General features: G+C 42.9%; 1 protein-coding gene across 3 annotated transcripts; it reads right to left on the bottom strand.

The window, feature by feature from the left end:
• Positions 1 to 6,353: 6,353 nt before the first annotated feature.
• On the bottom strand, positions 6,354 to 25,282 carry KLF5 (KLF transcription factor 5). 3 transcript variants are annotated; one of them, XM_057424059.1, is made up of 4 exons: positions 24,794 to 25,282; positions 22,090 to 22,957; positions 20,920 to 20,979; positions 6,354 to 8,320 (listed from the first exon to the last, which is right to left on the bottom strand). In XM_057424059.1, exons 1-4 carry the CDS (start codon positions 25,031 to 25,033, stop codon positions 8,142 to 8,144), a joined length of 1,347 nt encoding a protein of 448 aa, XP_057280042.1. In that variant the 5' UTR covers positions 25,034 to 25,282; the 3' UTR covers positions 6,354 to 8,141. The 3 variants fall into 3 exon arrangements, with proteins under 3 accessions (XP_057280042.1, XP_057280043.1, XP_057280044.1); XM_057424060.1 differs by lacking the exon at positions 24,794 to 25,282 and adding an exon at positions 24,555 to 24,661; XM_057424061.1 differs by lacking the exon at positions 24,794 to 25,282 and adding an exon at positions 23,257 to 24,047.
• Positions 25,283 to 25,461: the final 179 nt, after the last annotated feature.

Here is a 25,461-nt window from a genome sequence, read left to right as displayed (position 1 = left end):
TCCAACAAAATAATCTCACAAAAAGAGGAACACATGGATTTCTTGAGCCTACTTTTTCTGCAGATGGTACATGTCAGAATAGCTGGTATTCAGAACTGTCTTTTCAGGGCATGCTTCTTTAAGGCTACTGAAAAGTTCCTTTATTCAAGAAATTAGCTTAAATGTCCTAAGGCACAGTATGTACTCTGAAAATACTCACATTTCATTTGATTGCTGTTGTTAATGTTTCAGAAATGAAGTAAGTTTTCCCCTGGGGACATTAAGCCTGGCTTACCCATTTGTCTGAGCTTCTTCAAAGGAGGAATGATTCTCAGTTCTAGCCTGATAACAGCACAGGAGAAAAAACAAACCTACTGTTAGGAAAGCAGCAAATTATTAATTTTTGGGGTGGAGGGGAAGCCACAGGTAAATCTAGTAATAGCATACAAATATTTGTATAAGAAAACTGCTGCTATTTCATTATTTACCTGAGAAGACTGAGAACAAGAAACCAAGCCAAACCAACTTCAACCTCAAGCATATCTGGACACATTACTATTGCTTTTTCTCATGAACACTTCATGAATGTGAGTGTCCATTTAAGGGATTCATCAGAGATGGGCTGAGGGGAAAGGTTTGGATGATGTAAGGTTCTTCCTGATAGCGAGCAACAGAGGGAATGGTGTTAATCTGGCAGGAGTTCTGCCATCCTCCACAGCAGAAATCTTACAAATTTTGCTCTTGGGAGATCAGTGTATCCAAACAAAACTGGAAAATAAATCTCTTCTTCAGGATCAAATCTGGACCTGGCCTCGGGAAAGACTGCAGTTTAAAACACTGGAATCAATAGATCTAGTATGAAACCTCCCCAAGAGCAAAACACTCAGACTTCAGGTCATCTTTTGTGTCATACTCCAGCAGTTTTCAAATTAAATCCTATTTCACCATATCACTTCAAACACTCATGGAGGTTCCTGGTCCAGCAGGAAGTATACAAGGTAGCCAGAGTCACCTCCAAGGTGATGGCAGTGCTCACCTGGTACCAGCTCTGCATTATTGCTACCAAGGGAGAAGGCTGCTCCTGCAGACCCAGACCTCAAGGACAGCTCTGGTGCCAATGCAGCCAGCAGAAACAGATTTCTCAAGCCTTCTCCAGTCATGTGAGTTACTGAAGCTGCACATTGCTTCTTCTCACTGAAGCAAAATATCAGGGCTGATCCACCAAGAACAGATTTAGCACCTAAAGTGGGGTGTAATGTAAGCACATAACCCAGAAAACCTTTGTACTGCTAAAGTTTAACCCTACAGGGTAAACTCTGTATGCCAATAAATTTATGAGTTTTGAAAATCCTTGTGTTCCTAGAGCTGTGCTTGGGCAGATATGCAACAGAGCCTCAGGCTTCATGCTGTTAGGGACTCAGGTCACCCTCATCCCTGGTCAGTATCCAGAAACAGGGTATTGCTCTGCCTAAATCCTCTGGGAGTTTTCATGTCAAAGGCACTCTTCCAGCTCACTTCCTGCATGTGTACAGGATGAAGCTTCTCAGAAGCTGTCATTGTTTTCCTTTGTGAAGTTACCTATTTGAAGGAACTTGGTGATGGTGCCCCTGTTTGATAGGCTGATCTGTGAACCAGGACAATCTTCTGGTGGCTGGGAGATGTGGTACCTGTTCCTCATGGGCCCGAGAGAGCCAAAATCCAACTTCCCTGACTTCACAGGAGATACACCAGGTCTCAGGCTACTGAGGCACAGAAAGGGTTCACTCTGCTTCGCCCCTTCTTAGGCTTGCGAGAAGCCAAGAGTGTCAGATTCCTGGGACTGGAAAAAGAAAGCCGTGAATCTGCAACCTCGCAGCGTGGGTACTGACCTGGGACACTGGGACTCTGGTCCTTCTGAGGGTGCCTTCATCATTATTTTTGGTCTAGTGATCCACCCCAATGGGTTGGAAATAATGACAAACCACAATAACAATAGCCAGCTAAACAAAACAAGTACAAACAGAAACAACAACTGAGGCTGGGAAGAGAAGTGGCCTTTGGGGATATTATTTAGAAGAGGCTTTAGACTTTGATTTCCTAGGCAGAGGAGATGGCAGATCAGCCAATGTGACCCCTCAGTTCTTAAGAAAGAGGCAAACCACATTTTCCTAAAGCTTCCTGTAGCTGAAGCGGTTGAACTGACTACTATAGTAAAAAGAGTAAGGCAAGAAAACGGGGACGTCAGCACAAAAAAGAAGGTTGGAAACCCCATGACTCCATGGTGAACAGCTAAGTAGTGCTGAGTTGCTGACTCAGAAGTGCAAGAATCCTCCTTTGCTCAGTCCCACGGGAAGAAGAAGGCTCTAATCAGCTTCCTGAGCCCTTCACTGAAAAAAGATCACACTGGGTGCAAAAGCAATTCTGAACGTAGTAGTAGCATGTGCCATGTATTGATACAGGCACTGCACATAAGGAAAAGAGGAAGTTTGCCGTGGTCATACAGCACAGGGAGACTGACAGAAAGTAAACAAGCTGTTACTCTTTATGCCGTGAATTAAGACCTGAGTTAGCTGAGATGTGTGCCCCAGGGGAAGCAGTGCAGCAGGGGGGCAGGGGCAGCACTAGTCTAAGCCCATCACCAGCTGCTGGTGCGGTGGGAAGGAGCAACAGCAGTAGCTGAAGTTGTGGGAGCAATGGGACATACAAATCAAGCCTGAGACTGATGGCCAGCAGAAATGAGATCTTGTAGAGACTGGGAAATGTAAACAGAGCTAAGGGAGGAAGAAGCAGCATGACGAGCAGGCCGAGAGAGGTGATTCTCCCACCCTACTCTGCTCCTGTGAGACCCCACTTGTGGTACTGCATTCAGCTTACAAGAGGGAAATGGACCTGCTTGAGTGAGTCAAGAGAAGGCCATGAAGATGATCAGAGGACTGGAGCACCTCTGCTATGGAGACAGGCTGAGAGAGTTGGGTTTGTTCAGCCTGGAGAAGAGAAGGGTCTGGGGAGACCTTAGAGCAGTTTCCAGTGCCTAAAGGGGACATACAAGAAATCTGGAGGTGACTTTTGAGAAGGGCATGCAGTGATAGGACAAGGGATGATGGCTTTAAGCTGGAAGAAGGGAGATTTAGATCAGACATTAGGAAGAAATTCTTTACCATGAGGTTGGTGAGGCACTGGCACAGGTTGCCCAGAGAAGCTGTGGCTGCTCCATCCCTGGCAGTGTTCAAGACCATACTGGATGGGGCTTGGAGTAGCATGGTCTTGAGGAAGATGTCCCTGTTCAGTGGCAGGGGGTTGGATCTGGATGAGTCTTAAGGTCCTTTCCAATCCAAACCATTCTATTATTCTATGATTATGTGATTCTATGAAGTCTGTTTTGACAAGGTAAACCTGAGACCTCATTTCAGGATTCTGTCTGCTGACACCTGCACAGGTTCTCCTGCAGAAATAACTCATATTTTTGACTTGCCTAGCTGAACAGTCTCTTCTTCAGTGTGAATTAGCTTTGTTTCTGCAATATATTGCCTCTCCCTCTCCCCACAGCTCTCTCTCACACACACAAATTTAGACTACTTCAAAATAAAGAAATAACCTAATCCTTGGAAACAGAAATTCATTGTTACGTTTCTCCCTCAGTACAGTACCCACAGTGGAGAAAACAGACTTTTAAACTTTCCCAGCTGTTTGGGAATTCTGTGTAGAAACAGGGGAGCACCCACTTTCTCCTCCCCTGCCACTCCTCAGCTAGGCTGTGGAGCTCGCTGCCATGACACGTTGTCAAAAAGCAAGTATTTGCCAAGATTCAGGATTGAACTGAATATGCAAATGCACATGCATGCACACACACATGCACCAATACGTATTTGCATACAGATTTATATGTAAACAGTAACTATTTTTAAAAAGCACAATAACAACATCAAAGACGTCTCGGGAACCACAGCACTCTTCATTTGCCATACAAGGGCCTTTGTTCACCGTAGACAGACTGGACTCTGCCTGCCCTGCCAGTGCCAAATCCAATCCCAAATCCCAAACAAACAGCATTGGTGAGAGTACTTGAAACACAGTACATGACAACAGCAGCCTAATGGTTAGTAGTGGAGGAGAAGAGGAGTAAGTAAACACAAGCAAAGGATGATAGTCATTTTATTAAAAGCAGATCCATCAAGCTGCTTCTGCTACTTACAGTGGCCAACAAATTCCCTCTGTCTTACTGCACTCGAAGTAGCAGGGCGCATTATTCAGCACATGAGTAATTCATCACATTCTTTCAGGTAATAATCAGTTGTTGAGCCAGACTCTCTTTCATTAAGGTCAACAGCAACACCACTATTGTAGTTGTAGAGCATGGCAGAGCTTCATGGCAACGTACTGACCAGATTAAAACAAGGATCCATGCAGGGATCCATGTAAGGAAGGTCAAAGAGTTCCCATGTGGGCACAGAGGCACATCTGTGGAGGATCAGGCCCTTAACTCACATTGAAAACCACAGGAAGGAACTCTGCACCCAGTCAAGAGGACTAGGTGTTCACGTGGCCACCAGAAAAGCCAGTTGGCCAACTGGTATTTCCCTCTTCGTGTGGAATGATAATTCAGGTGCTGAAGGATAATTGGAGAGTTGGATTTGAGGGTGGCCTCAGTACCCTGGGGGACTCTGTGCCAGCTGCTTTAAATAAAACAAGCAGGGCCTATGGTGATACTGTTTTTATGGCAGGTTTCAAGATCAGCCATGATGCTGAGCTACTGCATTAACATGGTGTGTTGCGGACATAGCACTTGCCAGTGAAGAAAGCTCCTCTGCTTTTGGTTTTGTAATGTATTTGGCCGCACGGGTCTGCTGTGCCTGTCTCTGTTTGCATTAGGTTAAACGCTCTGAAGTAGATGGGCCTAATTATGGCCTTTCATTCAAGATTAATATGAAGCCATTAAGCTGGTTTATGCAACCAGGTAGCTGAGCAACAGAAACATCTAAAACAAGTATGAGGCAATGTTGGAGGCTAAAACCACGCAATCAGCGGGCTTTCATTGTGAAAAGACATGAGAAACTCAAAAGCAAGTGCTGCCTTCATCTATGGAGTTGGGACAAAACACAGGATGGGAGAAGACCTAACTGCCCAGGACTAAAGGGCTATCAAACCCTTCACTGCTGCAACCCCAAACTGATGGGCTGAGCTGAACAGGGAGGCTCGTAGCTCCGAATGCCCCATGCTGCCATGCTGTTACTCACTTCACCCTGCACTGAGCAAAATAATCTCTGGTAGCTCTCTTTCACGGTGATGGCACATGACTGATTGCCCAATTCATTGCCAGCTTCCCATCAGAGCAAGACAGGCTCCTAAGAAACACGTGTGTTTTCCTAATGGCTGGACCAGAAAAGAGAATGCCGCAGCAGTGCTGCTGGGAGTTCTCTCTCCCTGTTTTCCAACACATCGCTCTCGTGTTTGTGGTTGTGCAGTTAGGTGAGACGCAGGCAGAATTTCTTGGTAATTAACCAGGTCTTCACCGACTTCCTTAATGCTACCTTAGGTATTTTTTTAAAAGGAGGGATTAGCTGACATGTGGGAGAGGTTAGGAGAGAAACATCAAAGAAAGAAAGAAAAATCAAAGTTAGGTTGTAAGGAAAGAGCAGAGGCATTCGGGAAAGGATTTAGGAGATCAGAGTTTACAAGAGAACAACTGAAATTTTAATAACCTGACAGTTGATTTAATTGGATGATTATAATTTGGTAGTAAATGATATTCAAACTGACTCTTTGATTGAAGTTACATTTCTTCTAAAATGCTCAGCGTGCCTCTTTTCTTTAAGCTTGGAGGAAGTGACCACAAGACAGATGTAACCCCTAGATCTCATCCACCTCAATTTATCAACAGAACCACACTTCCATCTCCCAAGGGAAAAACACTGAAAAGGAGAATCTGCTGTGGGGGACTGCACAGTCCTGCTGTGGGACCTTCTTGTCTACCGAGGGCATGAAAGGACTTTTTTTGGGAGAAACTTCTTTCTGCCAACACTATAGGTCGTCAGAAGTGTGAGTAGGTTTTACCCACTTTGAAAGTTGAAGAGAATTTGTATACTTTCATGTACCCAAAGGGTACCTTTAATTTACCATCTAGATACTGTGGACAATTGCACCACCCACTTTCAGGCTACCATACACTTCCTTTAAAGTTCCGATAGCAGAAAAGCACGATCCCTTCTCTGTTTCTACTTCTTATTTTCATCAGGGCAGGATACGGAAGTGCCAGGTACTTTCCAAAGAGACAATCCTTGCTGTGAAGAACGAACATTCTTAGCTTCATGTTGCTATGATTTCCAGCTCCCCGTGAAAACCACAGAGCTGTCCCTGTCAGGAGCTACAGAGAGCACACACACACACACAGACAAACACACATTAGGCACTTTGTTTTATTTTGCAAAAAAAAAAAAAAGAGTCTTTATATATAAACCATTTCATTCTCTCTCAAAACATTCTACAACTATACAGCTGTTTGCTCCATCATTTGCATAGGAAATACCACAATACAAAAAGGGGGGGGGGGGGGGAGGCAAAAGAAGCAAAACAGCAACCAATTCCTGCATGTTTCCATGTACAAACATTTGAAGCCTTACAAAATTATTTACATCGTTTGTCAACTATTTACATTAATAGCAACATTTCTAACTATAACAAACAAAACTATAATTTATCAAGTATATGTAAAATTGTCTTAAAAAAAAAAAGAGAGTCTATCATATACCACAAATAAATAAAGACAAACAACAGTTTTAACAAAGCTAGGTTTTCCTGCAAGATCCTTTTTTTTGGTATTTTGATTGTCTATTCTAGCCTTTGGTTGACAGCTTAATGTTACAGCTTGTGGAGTCCAGACACTTCCTAAGTTTGCTTGGTTTTCTCCTGTTGCCTGGCCAAATCCTACATGGTCTAACCTCATCTTTGGCCCTCCATCTACTATTTCTAGGCTGAACACGGTGGATCAAAGTCATTGTTAGCATAAAAGGGCACCGCCTCACTGTCTTCAGTGGAGTTTCAGCTACTTTTGTCAGCAGTAAGTTTTCCATTGCGTGTGTCAATCTCAACAGTGGATTAACTAGACTGTGCTGTAATTTGACACAAAATCACTGTATCCTTACCTTCTAGTAAATTACATGCAATATCCACACAAAACTAGATCACACTGGTGCTGAACCAGCTTAATGTGTCTGTATATGAAAATTGCATTCTAAATCCTTCTTTTTAAAGTGATACTAAGTTTAGCTTATAGTAAGAGGTTTAACATTCTGTGTTCCTTGCAACTATCCCCGTTAGTTAAGCTTCCAATGATGACTTTACGGTTCATTCTCCATGTCTTTGCCCTTTTAAGCAACTTGAAAACAAAATCCTGTTTTGAATATTCAGTGCACACCATTTTAGTTAACAGGTACGACACATCTGAATGTCTAGCTCATTTCTCTGAAGAAAAACAAAGCTAAGTCAGTATGGTTTTGAGAGGTATTTAAATAACTTTTTTTCTGTAAATGTGCCGTGTTATCAAATGTAAAACAACTGCCTTTTTTCAGATGATTGTTAGAAAACTTTTTGTATTAAACCTAAAAAGCTGATTTGCATATTTACAAAATCTTTGTCATAGCAAACATGCAACATACAGAACAAAATGTTTGTTCTATGGCTGTTTATGAATTTTCCTATGTACCTTTTTTCACAGAATGACTTAACGTTTAAGAAAAACCCCCACAAGTACTAAGTACGTCCAGTAAAAACCTGACAGATTACAATTCATGGCTTTTCCACTGTGTTCATTCACCTGCAGCCTCTCATTAATTTGTTTACTAAACATTGTCACAACAATGACAGTGCTTTGGTCAAAACACTGCAAGAGGAAAAAAAAAATGTATAAAGCTGCAATGTGTCAAGACATAATACTTGTGAAGAGATGTAACCTGCTGACTAAAGCCATATACATCATGAGAGCAAACAAGTGACTGAACACGCTGGTACTGTGATACAGTGTCTTCCCTTTTTCTGCATAAATATACAAAATATACATTTCCAGTTTCTTTCGAGATTTCTTTTAAATGGGTAACCCATACTCAAAAATTAAACTAACTTTAGTTGCGCGTCAAGAGTCAATAGGAAATTGCATAGATACAAAACAGCCTCAACGACAAGCCCAGCTTTCAGTTCTGGTGCCTCTTCATGTGGAGAGCCAGGTGGTCAGAGCGGGAGAAGCTGCGATTGCAGACCGCGCACTGGAAGGGCTTTGCCCCTGTGTGCTTCCTGTAGTGGCGCGTTAACTCATCTGAGCGAGCAAATCGCCAGTCGCAGCCCTCCCACGTGCACTTGTATGGCTTCTCACCTGAAAGAGAGCACAGAGAAATGACAATGTCAGCTGCCACTCTTCAGGAGAAAAATGATTCAAGATCATATTGCATGGCACTGCTCTTCAATTTAAACCAGAAATAAATGACAATGACAATGGAGGAGCTGATGCTTCTTCATGTATCTATTCAGTAGGCCTCAAACCAACAGCCCCTTTGTTTTTCCAGCAAATCTTGCTCTTCTCTCTCATCTCCAGAGGTCCCTTTCAATTCTATCAATTCAGTGATTCCATGATTTAACACATAAAATCTACGAAACCTTCAAACACACAAATTAGAGGCAGCTATGGTACAGAAAAATCACAGAGAAAAAAAAAACCCTGCATGAGACTGAAATACCCCCCCTTACACTCATCTCAGTGTGTGAGGGAGTAGGGGAAAAAGCAGTTGAATGTGACAATCCGGCCTAGTTTGTGACTTATGCTTGCACCTTTTTAAAATGGGTAAATTAAATTATAGAGAGTTTTTTTAAGAGGTCTGAAATGGGAAGGAAGATTTCTATAAAGATTCTTTGTAGTGTGCAGATTATTCAAGAGCTTCTGATGTGCAAAGAAAGGGGTACAGTGTGTTACAAACACCACATGGATAGTATTTTCTAAAATCTAAGGGGCAATAAACACTTGTGGTATCCCAATTTGGGCTAGCTATATGTAGGAGAAAGTACCTGAACAATCAAAGCAGTTTTAAGAATTTAACATTTAACATATACAATCAGGTGTTTAAACAGCCATATTTTAGTGCTTGCAGTATCCATCAGTCTATACTGATGTATGGGGAGCATGTCATCTCTGAGAACTTGCTGTGTTACAGCAGCTCCAAATACAGCTTCAAACTATCCAGCTGGTCTTGAACACACCAGCCCGAGCACCTAAAATGATTGCGTTCATCCATTTTAGAATCATAAATGAGGTATTTTAAGCATGCCTGTTATTTATAGGTGTTTGTTGAAATGGAAGAACTATAAAGCCACAAAGCCAAGTTGACTTCTGTGTGAAACCAGAACTTTCTGCGTGTAAGTACACCTGCTCAGAAGCGGGTATGGACATGATGTCACCATGCAAGCAAGCTTCATATAAATAAAGAGGCTAAGATTACCCATTTATAGGCTATTCCTTGATGTTGGTTGACAAAAACACTTTTCAGTTGGGAGAATGGATTGTTATCTATAGCCTTTATATTAATTTGACTCATTTGGCAAAAAAGAGAAAGAAAAATGAATTTGTCAAAGCACCTGGCAGTAGCTTCATCTGGAGCAGAATCAGAACATGCCTGAGCTTTCCAAAAAGTCTTTTCCAACACATCTTACAGAGCTTCTGCCCCTCCATCAGTCTCAGACCTTTACCCTCACAGTCTCAATCCACAGCTGAGTGGAGTGACTCCTACTTTTCCCTGGTTTATCGTCACACAAGCATGCGGAAGAAAGACAGGAGCCAGTATCCTGCAATCAGACTGTTTGTTCTGTACCAGCTATGCAGAGAACACCATCTGAGAAACTACAAAACATTACTTCAGAGGTGCTAATTTATCATACAGATGAAATTATGAAACTGGTTTTGTCTGGGAGTTTCTACTGCTTCTCTGATCAAGTAACTAGCAAATTTCTGTCTACTACTAAGAGCAAAACCAGTCCTTTGCTCACAATGGGGATGTGACTTCATGTTGGCAGCACAGTCAGAACCAGGACCAGACCTCTACAAGAAAAAATACCCCCCCCCCCAACCACTTCATTGCATAAACAGAGACTGGGATTTATTGAAATCACAGGGGAAACATATCATCCCTTAAGAAAAACAAACTTAGAGCCTGGCATCTCCTCTCACAGAGTTCAAAAGTATTTGGTGGATAGCAAATCAGAACACAAATCATTACAAATTTCTGTCATAGCTGAATATACTCTTATCTGATGCTGACTGACGACCGGAATGATCCACTGAGGACTCTTTTGCTCCATGCAACCTATACAGGTTAAAATATAGATTTCATTCAAACCCAGTGTGTAAAGCATTTATAACATCAGAGAAGCCAGGTGAGATAACACATTTACTCTTCATGGCAGAATGACAGAAAAGATCTTTATTCAGCAAGGGATCTTCTGTACTATATACATCATTCTTAATGTATTTAAATTGGGTTATTAATGCTGTCTGTAAGACTGCTGCTGCTCCCATAGGCACAGCACCAGGGAGATCTTCTGTGAGCGCTCTGTGTTAAAACACACGTGCACACAGGTTGCACAAAACATTAATCCGTCATTTGAAGCACCTTAACTTAAAGCCAGTGTATTTCTTTCTCTCCTTTCTTTCTCCTTTTCTCACACACTGGCTTCAAACTCTTCTTTAAAAGCCTTCACTTAAAACTGTTATATTATACTTGATGCTAAACTCCCAGTCTTGTGATCCTGCCACCCTAACTGCCCACACAGAACATATGTATGGTCAAGCCTCTACATACTCCAAACACCTGCTTATACACTTCACATGAGGAATGAGAAATGGTAAAGATAGCAGGAAAACACCACTAGTTGAACAGAAACCTAGCAATATCTGGACCAGATCAGAAGTTAAAAACCTTCCTTCCTTAAAGGACCAGGAAGTTAAAATCAGTTTCCAAGCCTGGCATCAAGAAGGTATAAGTATGCGCAGTTTCACCATACATACACTGTACCACAAAAGGAGTCTCAAAGCTGTCACGTGGAGTTGGTACCTCACCCTGCCTGAGTCCAAACAAAACTGCTGTCCCCTTCTAAAACATTTTCTAATCTGCAAACAGCATGAGCAGGTGATATGAAGGCTCCTAGCATGCGAACTCTCAGCTGCAGAACCCCGTGTCTTGCTGGATGCCACAGCTTCCAAGTCAACGCTTAATCAGAGACCCCCATTGAACTCCAGGGGACTCCATTTCCAGGAGACACCATCTAGAAACCATCTTGCTGTCCTGGTCTCTTCCCTGCCTGCAACAGCCACCAACCCTCCTGGGCAGCAGCGCTGCTCAGAGATAAAACTGGGCAGTGCCATGCACTGACTGCTCCTCCTGGCCAGCCCTTCTGCAGACCTGAGCTAAACCTAGCTAAACCCAGCTAAACTCAGGGGATAGGGCAGGGAACAAGCTGGTGCCTTTACACAAATTGTTTTAACAGTGTTACTTTTATGTACTGGAAAGTAAAGCCAGAATGCTGCTTTTAACCCCTGCTTTGGCCAACAGTGAGAACTGGAAAGTGTATTTTTAGTTCCAGTGTGTAGAGGCACTGATTATTTTGAATAAATCCTAGGGGTAAAATACTGAATATCTATGTTTGTAATACTAGTTTCCGTTGGAAAGTTCTATTTAAGAACTGCATCAATTTTAAATGTTTTCCTTTTGGGCAAGGAGGAAGGGGGGCAAGAAAAAGAAGGTGGAGATTATTTTCACTCCTTTAAAGAAAGCAGAACAACAACTAGCTAGTAGTATTTTCTCTCAACCTATACACATGCTTTTTGTCATTCAGCAGAAATAAGAATTTGGTTTAAGCTCCTGCAGCAAGGGAAAAAGAGCCTCATGTTACATATTTTCTGAAGTGATCCTACTTCTTTGCTGAGAAATCTCGTGATGAAGATTTCTTTTTTAAAAAGCAGGTATACACAACAAGGGACACTGAACCCTTTATCCCCTGTTTTCACTGCCTACATGGTAATGTAAGATTTGTTTACTTTAATGATTGTGGGAAATACAGTAGCTGTAAGTTTCAGAAATATTTGGTTTTCCTCCAGCAATTTAGGGCTTCTATAGGGTGTTAAAACCAAGAATGCCACTGGTCATCAAATGCAAAGGTAGTACAACACAGTTACTGGAACACGATCGCGGTATCAAACAGATATTTCACTGTAAAAGCAAGAAAACAGCTAACTCCTCCACTTCAGGGGAGCTTCCACAGGATTTGTTAGAATGTCAACACTGTTAACTAAAACACCATGGAGGAAGCTGGTACCAATTTCCAGCCAAACAGCACACTCCAACCCTTTCTTCCCAAGCCAGAAATATTATACACAGCACTTCTGGGAAACAGAACTGCTTTCCTTTAAATTATACTTCAACAGGATACGGATTTCATAAGTTTAATTGGATTTCTGCATAACCTCCTTCCAGTATCACTGGTTTAAAATGTTTTGCTAGGCATATACATCACAAAATATATTTTTAAGTTCTTGAGCTGTTAATATGCATCCATTCTCCAGTTTAAAAGAAATACATTTGTGGAGTATGAGAAACAGACTTGTACTTGAGCACAGAAATTTTAAGCCCGCTTGTTTAGTTTGGAAGCTCTTTAACAGAAAGCACCTAGCAAGAGATAAGGTAGTTTAACCTGAAAGAAGACTATTCTGCTTGCAGTGTGTGTCTGTTACAAAAAAAAAAAAAAACACAAAACCAAACACAAAAAAAACAAACCAGAATTTCTAAGGCGTGAGATTGTAAGGATGTCAAAAATATGTCTGGACATGCACATATAACATGCTAACCTAACCAGCCGCTTCAACTGATAAAACTATTCCAAGGTAAATCACAAGTTTCAGGATCCTTGTTGATCCCACAACAGAACGGTCTGGACCAGTGAGGCATATTGTGTGGGCTCTTCTCTCTTTAATGTATTTTTGGGGGATTTAGTGGTGTCAAAGGCACCAATTGCTTTCCGAACACTAATTCTAGCCACTGGCAGTGACCATCATGGCTGTGTCCATTTGGATAAGGTACAGTGCCACCAGTGGTGGTGGGGGTGACGGTCATTTTGAAGACACCCTGTATCTTCAACATGTAGCCTCTGCTCAAGAAAATATTTCTGTTTAAAATCCTGTTTGGAAAAAACCAAGTCACTGAAAACCTCCATTAATGATGAATTTCCTATCAACAGAAAATAAGCTTCCTTATTTCACCAAAGAATTGTGTGACTTTATTTCTGCAATTCCCTGCTAGGACAGCTTTCTTTAAATGTAAAACTGCAAACAAGGGCCAGATTTTCAAATCTAAAGTTACGTAACTCTGTTGGTATGTAGAAACCCCAATACAGGTATTACACCAGCCAAGGCCTGCAACTTCTCTTATTTCCTATCAGAAATTTCTGTCAAAAAAGTGAGTTTGGAGCTTCCTTGAAGAAGAAAATGCAGCACACTTGTCAAAGACTCTAAAAAGACAATACCTGATTACTGCTTGTGAGGGTATAAAAGTGTAAAGACACCACCCGCCATTCTTTCCATCATTTTAATATTACTCGTTTCTATTATGGAATTATTTCTAGTGGCAAGGGTTCAGCCTTAAAAATTACACAATTAGGTGTGATAAAAAGGCAAAGCATAGGTTTCAGCACTGTAATTGCACCAGTTATATGCATAACCTGTATTATTTAAGAACAGATAATTTTGGATTTTTTTGTGCATTTGCTTTCAATTTTTTCACATCTTAACATCAGTTGTCTTGGTTCCCTCACATGGTGTGAGAAAAAAAAAACAAACCAAACAAATGAAATGTGTTCCCTCTGTTTTAGTTTGCCTGAAATAGGTTTCCCCTAGTTTATAGCACTAAGGTTTTTAACTTTGGTCTCTTCCAGGCTGACTGGAAATGAAAGTTGCTGCTTGGGTGTATGTCTGCACTCATTCAAAAGAGGTTTTTAGCTCTCAGCATTTACCTAAAATTAGACCTTCCTTCTGCTATTGCTATTGACTAAGCACTTTAGTCATCATTAAAAGCAGCTTGTTGGGGGGGTGGGGGTTGTTTGTTGGGGGTTTTTTTTTTGCTCTTTTTAAAGACAGGGTTTTGTTGTTTTTGTGGTTTTTGGAGTGTGTTTTTTGTTTTGTTTCATTTTTTTTTGAGAAATAGCAGAAAGCTGAAATTTCAACTTAAAATGTCCATCAGGTGTCTAAAAGCACTTTAGAGCACTGAAATCCTCAGTTGTCCAAGATGGAGATGGATCAGAGGGCTGACAGTACATAAGGTACATCCAGCTTATTTTGTGAGTGACAAAATAAATTTAGTCCTTGAAACATCCACCAGTAATACAAATCCGTAACATATGCCGTACATTTTTAAACGTGGTAAAGCCTCTGCCTAGTATAGTAATGGCTAGAGAGTGACCGTTAAGTACTACTTCACGGCAAAACAGCATTTTAAGGAATCCTGTAACAGAGAGCTGTTGCACTGTGTAAGGCTGATGACTGCTAAACCAAGCAGTATTTGATCTCTTAACAGAAGCACGCACAGGAAAAAAAAGGAAACTGCCTGGTAAGCAAACAGGACAATCGAGTTGTGCATCATTCACCTTCTGACTAGAGAGGCACAGAAGGCATTATCTTCTCCTCAGCACTCCTACCAGTGCTTGAAGCACTCGTTAAGTGTTGTCTTACGCAGTTCAAGGATTACTGGGGAATCTTGACTGGCCTGTGTGATGGTTTATTTTCTTTCTGGTATAACATTTTGTCTTAACAGAGGTGGTCTCTCTTCAAGGAGATATGCAAACAAAGAGGAAAGAAATTTTTTTTTTAAAGTAGGTTCATCAGAAGTCCATGCCATCTGGGGTGCATTGCTGTGTCTACATGTCCTGCGCTGAAGAACACATTTCCTCATACATGCCCATGGTGCAAGAACACACACCAATAACACTAGCTCTTGTACAGTCAGATAAGAGGTGCTTTTAAAATGGAATTTATTCAATATGTACTGTAGACTTCCAGATTTCCATCCACTGTATGCACACACACACACATATACACACAAAAAAAAAAAGCAATACATTAAAGCAGTTTTAACTCAAAGCGAGGCACTCTACACTTGCCAAAATCAAAGGTTTTAATATGTCTTTAATCAGAGTTGTTAGAGACCCTGAATATAAATAATGCAAGCTGACAGGACAGGAATGCTGCTACCAAGATACTCAGACTAAACTAGGACATTACTTAAATGTTTCTAATCTTTCACCAATGGGAGGTGCAGGTCATCTAACAAACAACAAACACCAACACTACCCTGGAACAAGGAGTCAATCGTTCCAGTCAAGCTCAGAAATTAATTACAATAAGGAATGTCTAATCAAATAATGGAAAGTTTTAATCACTGGCAATTGCTGTGAATCTTAGGACTATATTAGCCTATGTAGGGCGGACTGAAAATGAACTATATTTAAAGCTGGTCTCTTAGGTCAACAGTTGCCTTATCAGGAATCAAATATCCTGGAACTGAAGTTTAATCCTCTCAGGGAGCAATTGACAGAAACAACAGGTTTTTTTAAGCTTGCATGCTTAGAGGGACTTTCTAGACTTTTAATCAGAAAGAAAATATTAGGCTTTTCTTTTCAGTATCTAAAAATCTAACAGGAGTACCCCTCACCTGACACCTTGGAATTTAATTCCTGCTTCATAAAAATTGTGTGCTCGACACTGACGTGAATGGCCACTAATACTTCACTAAAATTTAGGTGTGTATTGCTAAGATTTCAGCCTCTTTTGAACAACACATTCAAACATGTCTCATTTTGCTTATGGCTACAGATAAAGAACCAGATCAATTAATCCCAAGATCTGCAATCATTCACAATGTATTTGAAAAATAAAAGCACATTATTTTCCCTTAAACTGTGGTTTGCACAGGAAAATAATGTACTTCCATTTCTCATACAGGCAACTAATGGATTTAGCAGAATTCATAAATAAAAGATATCAACATATTCTCCAGCAGTGTCTAGCAACACTGCACTTTAATGCACTTTGTCAATAGTTTTATTTAACTTGCCTCTATTTTTCCTTATTGTCTCTATCAATGATGGCATTTACCGACACCTCCCTTAAACTATAATCTGTGCAACTGACTCATCTAGCAGGTTAAAGAAGCAGAATCTGCACAGAGGTATTACTTAATAGCAGTTTTCATGATGCAAAGATTTTTCCAGGATGAGATTTGCTATGTACACAGAATGCTGCAACCCTGAGCAAAGCTGAATCTTGAGGCCTCCACTCCCCACTTGTACACCATAAGAGAAATCCCCCACGTAAGTCTCAGAATTGAGTCAATACATGTTTTCAAAAGGTGCTTTTCTGCAGTAGAAGACCAGCTACTGCTTGTCCTTCCTTCTGAACAACGGGCATCCCAAATTCCCAGGCAATTCTGTATGGTACCTCCTTTGACAAGCATCCGCATACAGCTATGGTAAGCTGGGAGTGTCAAGTCCTATGGGCTGTGGAAGTCTATTGCACACAACTGGTCCTAATACCGATGTTGATCAGCGCCTAATTCTGGATCTATTGAGGCAGAGATCTAAAATAAAAATGTTTAACACCTTGAGGAACCACACAAGTCAGCAGCTGTCCCATGCTTACATAAACATTTGAAATAACTAGGAACAGTGGAAGTATTTTGAGTGGATCTCATTTAGAGAAATGCCATTTCTCTTCAGTTATCTCAGCTTCCACTTCCCATCACCAAACTAGATCTATAGATAGAGATGAAATAGTTCTGCAGTTAATGCTTGAAACTATTAATGGCAAGCCCACCATGTGACCAGACAACATGCCTGTACAAAGACTCTGTATACAGAAAACCAATATGCAGCTGGAAAATGTCCTCGATGTGTGTGCCTTGATGTGTTCAAAACAATGACAGATTTTCCTCTTAAAACCATACACAAGTCTGAAGTGTGCAGCTGTTCACAGAAATAATAAAAGGAAACCCCCACCATGGAGCCAGCAGCTCTTCTGCAGCGTTACAGGTAGGGCCCAGGTAAGGTATTCCCCACAGTGAATATCAAGGGCTCAACTTCCACAATGCGTATCTTTAACATTAAGAAATCTAACAAGGTAAGTTATAGGAATGCTGTTTCTAAGGGAGTACTTGATATATATGTGTACATACTCAGATGCCAGAAAAGGAACTGAATGAGGTTTATCTACAACACACAAGTAACTGCTTTTCAGTGACACTTGGCACATTATAGCTGTTATGCCAGAGCCTGAAGGTGGTTTTACTGCTGGACAGCCTGCAACAAATGCACAACTCCGTCCCCAATCATATACCATAGTTGCACAATGCTGGTTATGAAACAAAAACTTGTTCCATGACTAACAGGTAAAATTGTTTTAAAAGAAAAATCCCTGCTTCAAAAGGTCAAAAACTCCAATCTGTTTGAGAGATGTTCCAACAGGTACCTTAGCATACTGAATACCATTTTACCTGTTTCAGGAACAAATAATATAGAGGTAAGATATCATACTTAAGAGTTTTGAGGTATTAAAATGTATCAGACATCTGCTTCAGAACTGCGTGCAGATGGATACAAAATGTCCTGTAACTTTGCAGCATTAAAATCTTCGTTCATGTTCAATTTTAGGGTTACCTAACACACACAACTAAAATTTACTTCACAATTTATGAGTGCTACAGCATTACTTAGAGAGAAAAACCCACATGCCTGCTTCAGTGACAGGTACTCCTTACACATTAACCTTGCTTCGCTCGTTAGTGAATATTGGATTCTTCATCAACTACAAAAGTTCAGTGTAATTACACTAAATCAGCATAACTACACCAGCTAATACCACCTGACATGGTGCAAGGTAAACACCTTGGGCACACCCAAGAAGAAAAATGCAATGGATTTTTCTTTTGCCCATTTTCTGTAGTTTTATTTAATTGTAATTTATAAAGTCTGACAGTGTGTTCAGATCTGAATTTAAAAAAGGAAAAAAAAAAAGACCACAGCCTACATTCCACCTATCAAAAATAACATGTCCCTTAGGTTTGTTCTCAAAGAATGCCTACTAAACCCAGTGAAAGCCTTTCAGAGAGAAAGGCTGCTAAGTAAATACTGTGAAAAGGCTGAGATTTTCCAATACAAAAGGAAAACCATAAGGTTTGTCTTGACTTTTAATGGCAGACAAACTCTGCTGCAGGCTCTTTTATTTTAAGATGACAGATTGCTGAAAAGGGCGGGAACTGGTTGGGATGAGAGAGAGACTGCAGCCAATTTTAAAAGGTATTGTTAAGAAACTAAGAATAAGGAGAAAACAACTTCAGTGGTCCATGATTACTAAAGAACGGGTTTAGCCAGATAAACAGGTCTGCTATACCTGAAGGGATTTGAAAGAATATCATACACAACTTTATTAAAATGGATTACGTGACACTTGCTTTAGACTTTGAAGGTAAAAGCTTCACAGAAGTCCTTAAAAAAAAAGGAAAAAAAAAACCCTTAAAAAATAAATAATCAAAACTTCATAGTGCAGTATGAATTCACAGTGCTGGGGGATGGGATGCACAGAGGTACACACCCAAATTTAGCCCTCGGCATGGAGCCCTTCTCTTTGGAGATCAATAACAAGATTCCCCTGTGCTCCTGGGGGAGATGTGCAACTTCACAGGTTTCCCCGAGTTTGCACTCATTTACTTTAACGTTCACTTAATGGATTTACAGTACTGGGTAAGTCAGAGATTTTCCCCATAATATACACTTCAACCATATGTTAAAGCAGAGATCAGAATCGGTGCTGGAAATCCTCAAGTATTAACTGAATATTCAAGACAGTTAAACTAATGCAAACTGTGAAATAATGCAGGTAACAGGATACAGACTCACATTCCTGCATGTAATGCACACCTTAGACAGTTTATCCCTTCATTCACCTCCCCAGAAGACCCTTTGTATTACAGACCTGCTTAAGTTCACTAGATTTTTATCTAAAACAACATTCTTGTTTCCATGAATACATCAGCTCCTCTGACCTTTGCACATTCGTCCGCATTTCTAAGGTCAAATATCTATAGGTAAAAAAGTGAAGGCAACAATAAACATTAGTGACCCTAATCAATATATGTTAGCAACATGGTCTGTATTTCTGTGCACACAGGTATTAAGTTTATACACCCTACAGTCGTTACCAAAAAAAAAGATATAAACTGATTTTACAAAGGAAATGAGTACATTTGAAATGCTGACTATGTAATTGTTCGTTCTTAGACGAAAGCTTTGCTTTTATCTCTCTTCCTAGTTATCGTGTAATAGCAAGTGAGATATTTAAAGCTGTATTTAGTTGCTGGCTAAAGTGCGCAAGGGGAAATCACACACCCTTAAATTTACAGATTATTTATTAAAGAGCAACAGGATTATACTCGCTGAGATTATTCAGGTTTAGAGCCTCATGAAAATATTCCCTTCTTACTGAGTTTATGGCTAAGGAGTGATTACATATATCAAAAATATTTTTAACAGTGTTCTTGCTTAGTCTATTACTAATGCAAGGCAGTAACATTTGTACGATTGCTTGTAATTTTTGACTGTGACTGCAGCACAGATAACTCATTTATCAAAACAAAATTTCTATAGTAACATTTAGCCTGGAGATACTCAATTTCTTTACGATAATCCAACGATCGATTCAAAATAGCTGCTGAATAGAAGGCCTTGTTTCCATAGAGATAGCAAAACATTTTGTTAGATCATAGCTCATGTTAAGTTTTGTTCTGATTTATGATTTAAATGTAGGTGAAACCCCATTACTTGAACGGCACAGCTGCAACGCCGACAGCCTGCTTCAATAAACAAGTTGCTTCAACTCTGCCTTGTGTTTTGCTCTGAATCGAGGTCCACACAGAGAAGAGGTGGGGTTCACTCTTTGTTTTAAAAACAGGAGTCACAGCTCTCTCATTTATTTACGAGATCAGTCATGTGCATTCACTGATTTAGCATGAGCAGTTCTGTACAAACATCCCAGCTAAGAACTGTCCTAAATAGTTTCAGGCACGCTGTTGGTGAGCTACGTTTTTCTCCCATTTCTCTCCTTCTTCCCCCTGCCTCAGCGGGTGAATGCTTAGGAAAAGCACCTAGGGCAGGAGGTTCCACCTTCCAACCCTGTCCTCTGCCTGCATGGCTCCTGCACCCATGCACAAGCAACACTGTACCCAGCTCTGCTCCATGCAGGCCCACCAACAGGGACAGCCTCTGTAGCTGCTGGCAGAATTTGACTGAGGTACAAAAACCAAGCGTGACACACTGACACTTTAAATTTCCTCCATTGCAATGTCTTTCACTGACCAAAAATTAACTCTCTTTTTAAAAAATAAATATATAGAATAATTTGTCTTTAAAAAAAAAGGCATACTTAGCTAAGGAAACAGAAATATCCTGGGAATTTTCATGACATTTCTGAAAAAAAAAAAATCTAAGACTAAATAATTCTAACAGGTCAAAGAAAAAGCCCAAGCAAGAAAATTCTACCTATTTAAATGAGTCTTGAAAACTCTAATATGTTCACTACGATTAATTCATTATTCAGGGGAAAAAAGTCCTTTTTTGGTAACACTTTATATTGAAAAGGAAAGCTTTATCTGTTTATTCTTACCTATTTCAAGTTCTGTATTATAAAAGGTTTATGTAAACTGCAGCAAGAATAAAAGCAATTTTTCTCCTCATTGACTGAACCCTAAAATTTTTCTTAACTGAACAGCTAGCCTGAACCCATAGCACTCCACGGAAAGCAGGGAGAAGATGGCAGATCAAACATGCTTACTTTCTCAGAAAATGTGTAAGCCATGAACGAACAAGAGACTGTGAGATACAGTGAGTACATACCCGTGTGAGTTCTCAGGTGCGCTTTTAAGTGAGAAGATTTCGTATAAACTTTTGTGCAGCCTACAAGACAAAATAAAAAAGCAGAGAGGCATTTCAGCAGGGAGAACATTAACACTCCATGTTACATTTAGGTGCTGGGGTACTAGCTGGAAACATTTAAGTTTAGTACCTTCTGGCACCATCATTCTTTAGAGTTAAGATTTGATAAAGAAAGTTCCTAGGGCTATGTTGCTTTACACAGAGAAGAGAAAAATGCGTGTTTCTGGTAGACTTACTACCTTGTAATGTAGGATAGACCAATAGCTGCTACAATCTACGTACTGTAACACCTGCTAGGTAGGTTAAAATCTCAGAGCAGAACTTTATTTTTTAAATATTTCCTAAAGGATTTCATCAAAGCAGACTTGGAGTCACTGTCATTCAGGGCTCAGCGTAACTCTCCCACTGAACATTTATCACAAGGTACACTGAATGGGTAATACCTCACTGAGAGTTATGTTGGTAAAGGGGGAGATGAGCCACGAGCAGCAGCTTTTCTCTGTGCTCGGATGGGTGTGAGTATCTTTTATCTGGGATCATGTACTACATGGCAGCGCAGTTTATAGCCAGGTCTATCTTTCCTTCAACACAGAAAAGGATGGAAGGGAATCCATCTGTGGACAATTTTCAGGGACAACTTTAATGGATTTATGTGGGCAGCTGGATCCCGTTTGTAAAACAGAAGAAATGGCCATGGCCTCGGCTACTGGGAGCTGAAATGGCTCTTTCAGCGTGAGCAGAATCTAACTGAGCTGTGATGCACTGGACAAAGGCTCTGCTCCATCATGGGCATTAGGAAAGTGCAAGCAGGAGCTACATGGTCACACTGACTTACATTACAGGAGGCCGTAATTTTTATTGTTTTTTTTTTTCCTACAGAGTACAATTTTTGCATCATGGTAAAATAAGATCAGGTATTTAAGAGAATGATAAATGACATGAAGGGTGTATATTATTTAAACCATGTGAACATGTGCCACACAAACCAGAAAAATTTTACTTCGGCAAGGAAATATTTGATTCTCCCTAGGTGCAGACTACAGCTAAAGAAAAAACACTTATACCCCATCCACGATTATTCCCCATTTTTATTATTGCAAGAGCTGGTATTTTCTGGCACAGATCGCTTACCAGGATAGTCACAGTAGTGGATACGTCTTTTCTCCAAATCTGGGTTACTTCTCCTGTTGTATCTGACTGGTTGGATGTTCTGGGGGGTTATGGGCAAAGCTGCTGGTAAATTCGGATTGTGAATTGCCAGCTTGGAAGCTATAGTTGCAGCGTATGACGGAGGGGGGGTTAAATTCTGCAGCATCTCTGCTTGTCTGTCTGGACTTCCAGGCTCAGAGCTTGGAGGGGAAGGAGGGAAGTAAGTGGCCTGCTGCTGCAGAAACTGGTTTGGCATGGTGTAGGTGCAGGGGGGGATGCCCTGGAACTGTTTCATTGCAGTCTGTGGAACAGCCGAGGAGAGCGTGTTAAGGCCCGTCATGGCTGATGGCATGGAGACATTGTTAAGGGAGTCCATCACGGCTGCCTGAGTAGTAGTGTTGGGCATATCTAAATCCGGTGAGCTCAGGAGCTGATACAACTGGCCTTGCTGGGGTGTGACGGAAAGATGAACGTCTGGAGTAGGAAGCTCCTGCTTGATGAAAATGTTGTTCACATCAGGGGTCTGGTGGGAGCTGAAGATGCTGGTAAATTCGGGGAGGGCCTGAGTGGGGGGGGCAGGGGCGGTAGTTTCGCTCTGGTGACTGAAGACGGTGACTGGCTCTGTCTTGATGTGGGTTACACAAGGTCGCTGGGATTTGTACAGGCCAGTTCTCAGGTGGCTGATGTCGGGGAGGAAGACATTCATGTTGATGCTGTAAGGCAACCCTTCGCTGTCAGTGAAAAACTGGTCTACAACCGAGGCACTGTCTCTTCTGTATTTCTTATGCTCAGGGATGACGGGGACAGGCGGAAGCTGAGGTGCCAGGTATTTCTCCATTTCACATCTTGTCTACAAAAAGAAAACAAACCATAACCCACATGATTTGTTACCATCTGAGAAAGATGATGGCATGCAACTCACGTGAGGTTTTGCAAATAAAACAATACTGTTCAGCTGGCCACAAGCTACCTACAGAGGAAGCTATAAACCTTCACGCTAATGAAAATCTGTCTTTTATAATCGGCGTGATAATCAACATCACCAAGGACAAGGAGAAAAAGCCATGGCATGAGTCGTTCATGCACAGCAAGCACTAAGAGCGAGCCGGTATTTCAGTGCACGGCAAACTTTCCATCTTTTATGCCTACCAGACAGCGCGAGGTGCATAAATGACAGGCACTCTGCCTAATCTGCAGATCTCCCGCTCTGGAATTCACTGCTGGAGCAGGGTGACTGCCTATCTGTTTCACCCGATTCTCTTTGAAATGCTAACGCTAAAAGCCACATCCTCAGCTGGCTATTTGAATGCTAACACTTCAAATAATGTTGTTTTTTTTTTTCCTATATATACTTCCAATATCTTTCATCATCATTTTTTAACCAAAGGCATTTGATTAAAAATACGACACCAAAATGTTAAAGTTATAAATAATGCTAAATAAGAGGACGGGTTGACTGCCTCAGAGTACCCTTTGTGTGAAGCGTCTCCAGCACTATACTTTAAATAAAATAGTAATCTATACAGTGTATAATTGGTCAACAGCGTGATAAACATGTGTCTATCCATGCATGCCTCGGTACTAGGAAAGCTCTTTAATTACTGGGAAATGTTTCCCTTAGCGTAGTGGTGCGAGGGAATCCGTGGGTGGCTGGAGCCCGATCCATTGCTGGTAGTCATCGGCAAAGCATTTATCACGCACTCTCCAGTGGGCAAATGCTACATTCCCCCCTGCCCTGTCAAGAGAGCGCTCATACCAGACCCGTTTAGCGCCCCACAGGAGAAAGCAGCTGACAAACAGCAACTCTGCCAGAAAGTGGATTTTTAGGGCCTTTCTTCAAAGACCCCCGGTAAACACCACAAACAGAGCCGCCTTTCCCGTCCCTTTGATGTGGATCTGCCCCGACATGCCAGGCTACTTTTTCCAGCCCTTGTTTACGAGCCGAGAGCAGCTCGCTTTGAAGACTTATTTATTCGCTGGGGAAGGCGCTACCGAAACGCAACTCCCGTCAGACCGCTGCCCGGCACCGGGGGATCCCCGGGACGCCCCTTCCCAGGGACAAGGCTGACACGCAGCAGCTCCAGGTCGGTGTCTCCTCACGGCCGCTGCCTGCCGGGTGCCGCTTCTCAGCGAACACCCTTCGCGGGGCTGCGGCCGCCGCCTTGCTCCTGTTAGCTCCTCCAGCTGTTTGCCGGTGGATCCGCTCCCGGGACGGGTAGAAAGTCCCGGGAAGTCCCCTCTCGCCCGGTGTGCCGTGTCCCCGTTCCCCCCTGAACATGACTCCTAGCGTGGGCGAGGGGACAGGCGGCCGCTCTAATCCCGCCGCCGGGCAAGCAAGCAGGCAGCAGCTGCGGCTTTCAACACACCCGCGGGGGCAGCCCCGCTCCCCACAACGCCCCGTCAGCCGCCCTGGAGCCCGCGCCCCGCCTCAGCCCCGGCCGCCTCACCGGGCTCCGCCGGCGGGAAGGCGGGAGCGCTCTCTGCTCCGCGCAGGCGGGCTGGGCGGCGGCGGCCGCTCCCCCTCACACACGCACCCGCCGACCCAGACTCGCACCTCGGGGTCCGCTGCCCTCGCCCGCACCGCGGCCCCACCCAATCCCGCTCTCCCGCCCGTCCGTTCCTCACGGCCACTCCCCGCCCGCCCGGCCGACTGCCGGTGGGCCGTGAGGGGTTGCCCACCGCCTACCTGTACCATCTCCTCGGCTGGCAGGGTCGCGCCGCCGCCACCGCCCCCCGGGTGCTGCTGCTGCTGCTGCGGCGGTTGCTGCTGAGGCGGCGGCGGTGGCTGTTGCTGCTTGAGGTCGTCCCCGGGAAAGATCGCTGCGTCCCTGGCCCCCAGCACGGGCTTGAGCTGCGCGAACACCGGCTCCTCGGGCTGCTGCGCGGGACCCAGGCGCGCGCTCATGGTCAACACTCTGGTAGCCATGAGGCGGGCTGCAGGAGGCGGCGGGTGCGGCGCGGACGGGCTGCCCGCCCCGGCGCAGGGGGACTGCCCGCGGGCGGCTCCGGGCGGGCGGGCGGGCAGGCGGTGGCTAGTCGTGCGCTCACTCCCCAGGAGCCACAGCCCGAGCGCCCAGCCACTCCAGTGTCGTCAGTGCCTCCGCCTGTACCTGGCCGCGGGTATCTACCCGGTGATACACGCCCGCCTCTATTTCACCCTACTCCACCCCCGCCCCCCCCTACACCCCACCCAGCCCGACGAAGGGGGCCGGCCCTGCGGGATGCCCTGCCTACGGGGAGCGCGGGCGGTTCCTCCCCGCACCGCGCCCGCCCTGGGCCTCCGTGGAGTGCCCGGACGAGGAGAGCGCGGCGGTGGCAGGGCAGGGTGGCCGGTACCGGTTCCCGGCCCGCCCC

Source organism: Pezoporus wallicus, unplaced genomic scaffold (assembly GCF_028554395.1).
Source record: "Pezoporus wallicus isolate ANWC-B61680 ecotype Strahan unplaced genomic scaffold, APGP_CSIRO_Pwel_v1 contig_16, whole genome shotgun sequence".
Classification (NCBI taxonomy): domain Eukaryota; kingdom Metazoa; phylum Chordata; class Aves; order Psittaciformes; family Psittacidae; genus Pezoporus; species Pezoporus wallicus.
The sequence above is the reverse complement of the archived record's forward strand: the minus strand, read 5'-3'. Positions and strand labels throughout refer to the sequence as shown.

Bases quoted from the DNA above. Each gene is read 5' to 3' on its own strand.
- KLF5 (XM_057424059.1), bottom strand. From the start codon at position 25,033: ATGGCTACCAGAGTGTTGACCATGAGCGCGCGCCTGGGTCCCGCGCAG. The intron at 20,980-22,089 runs GTAAGCGATCTG...TTTGTCTTGTAG, and splicing joins CCACTACTGTGACTATCCTG to GCTGCACAAAAGTTTATACG. The intron at 8,321-20,919 runs GTATGTACTCAC...GCTCTCTTTCAG, and splicing joins GCACCTGAGAACTCACACGG to GTGAGAAGCCATACAAGTGC.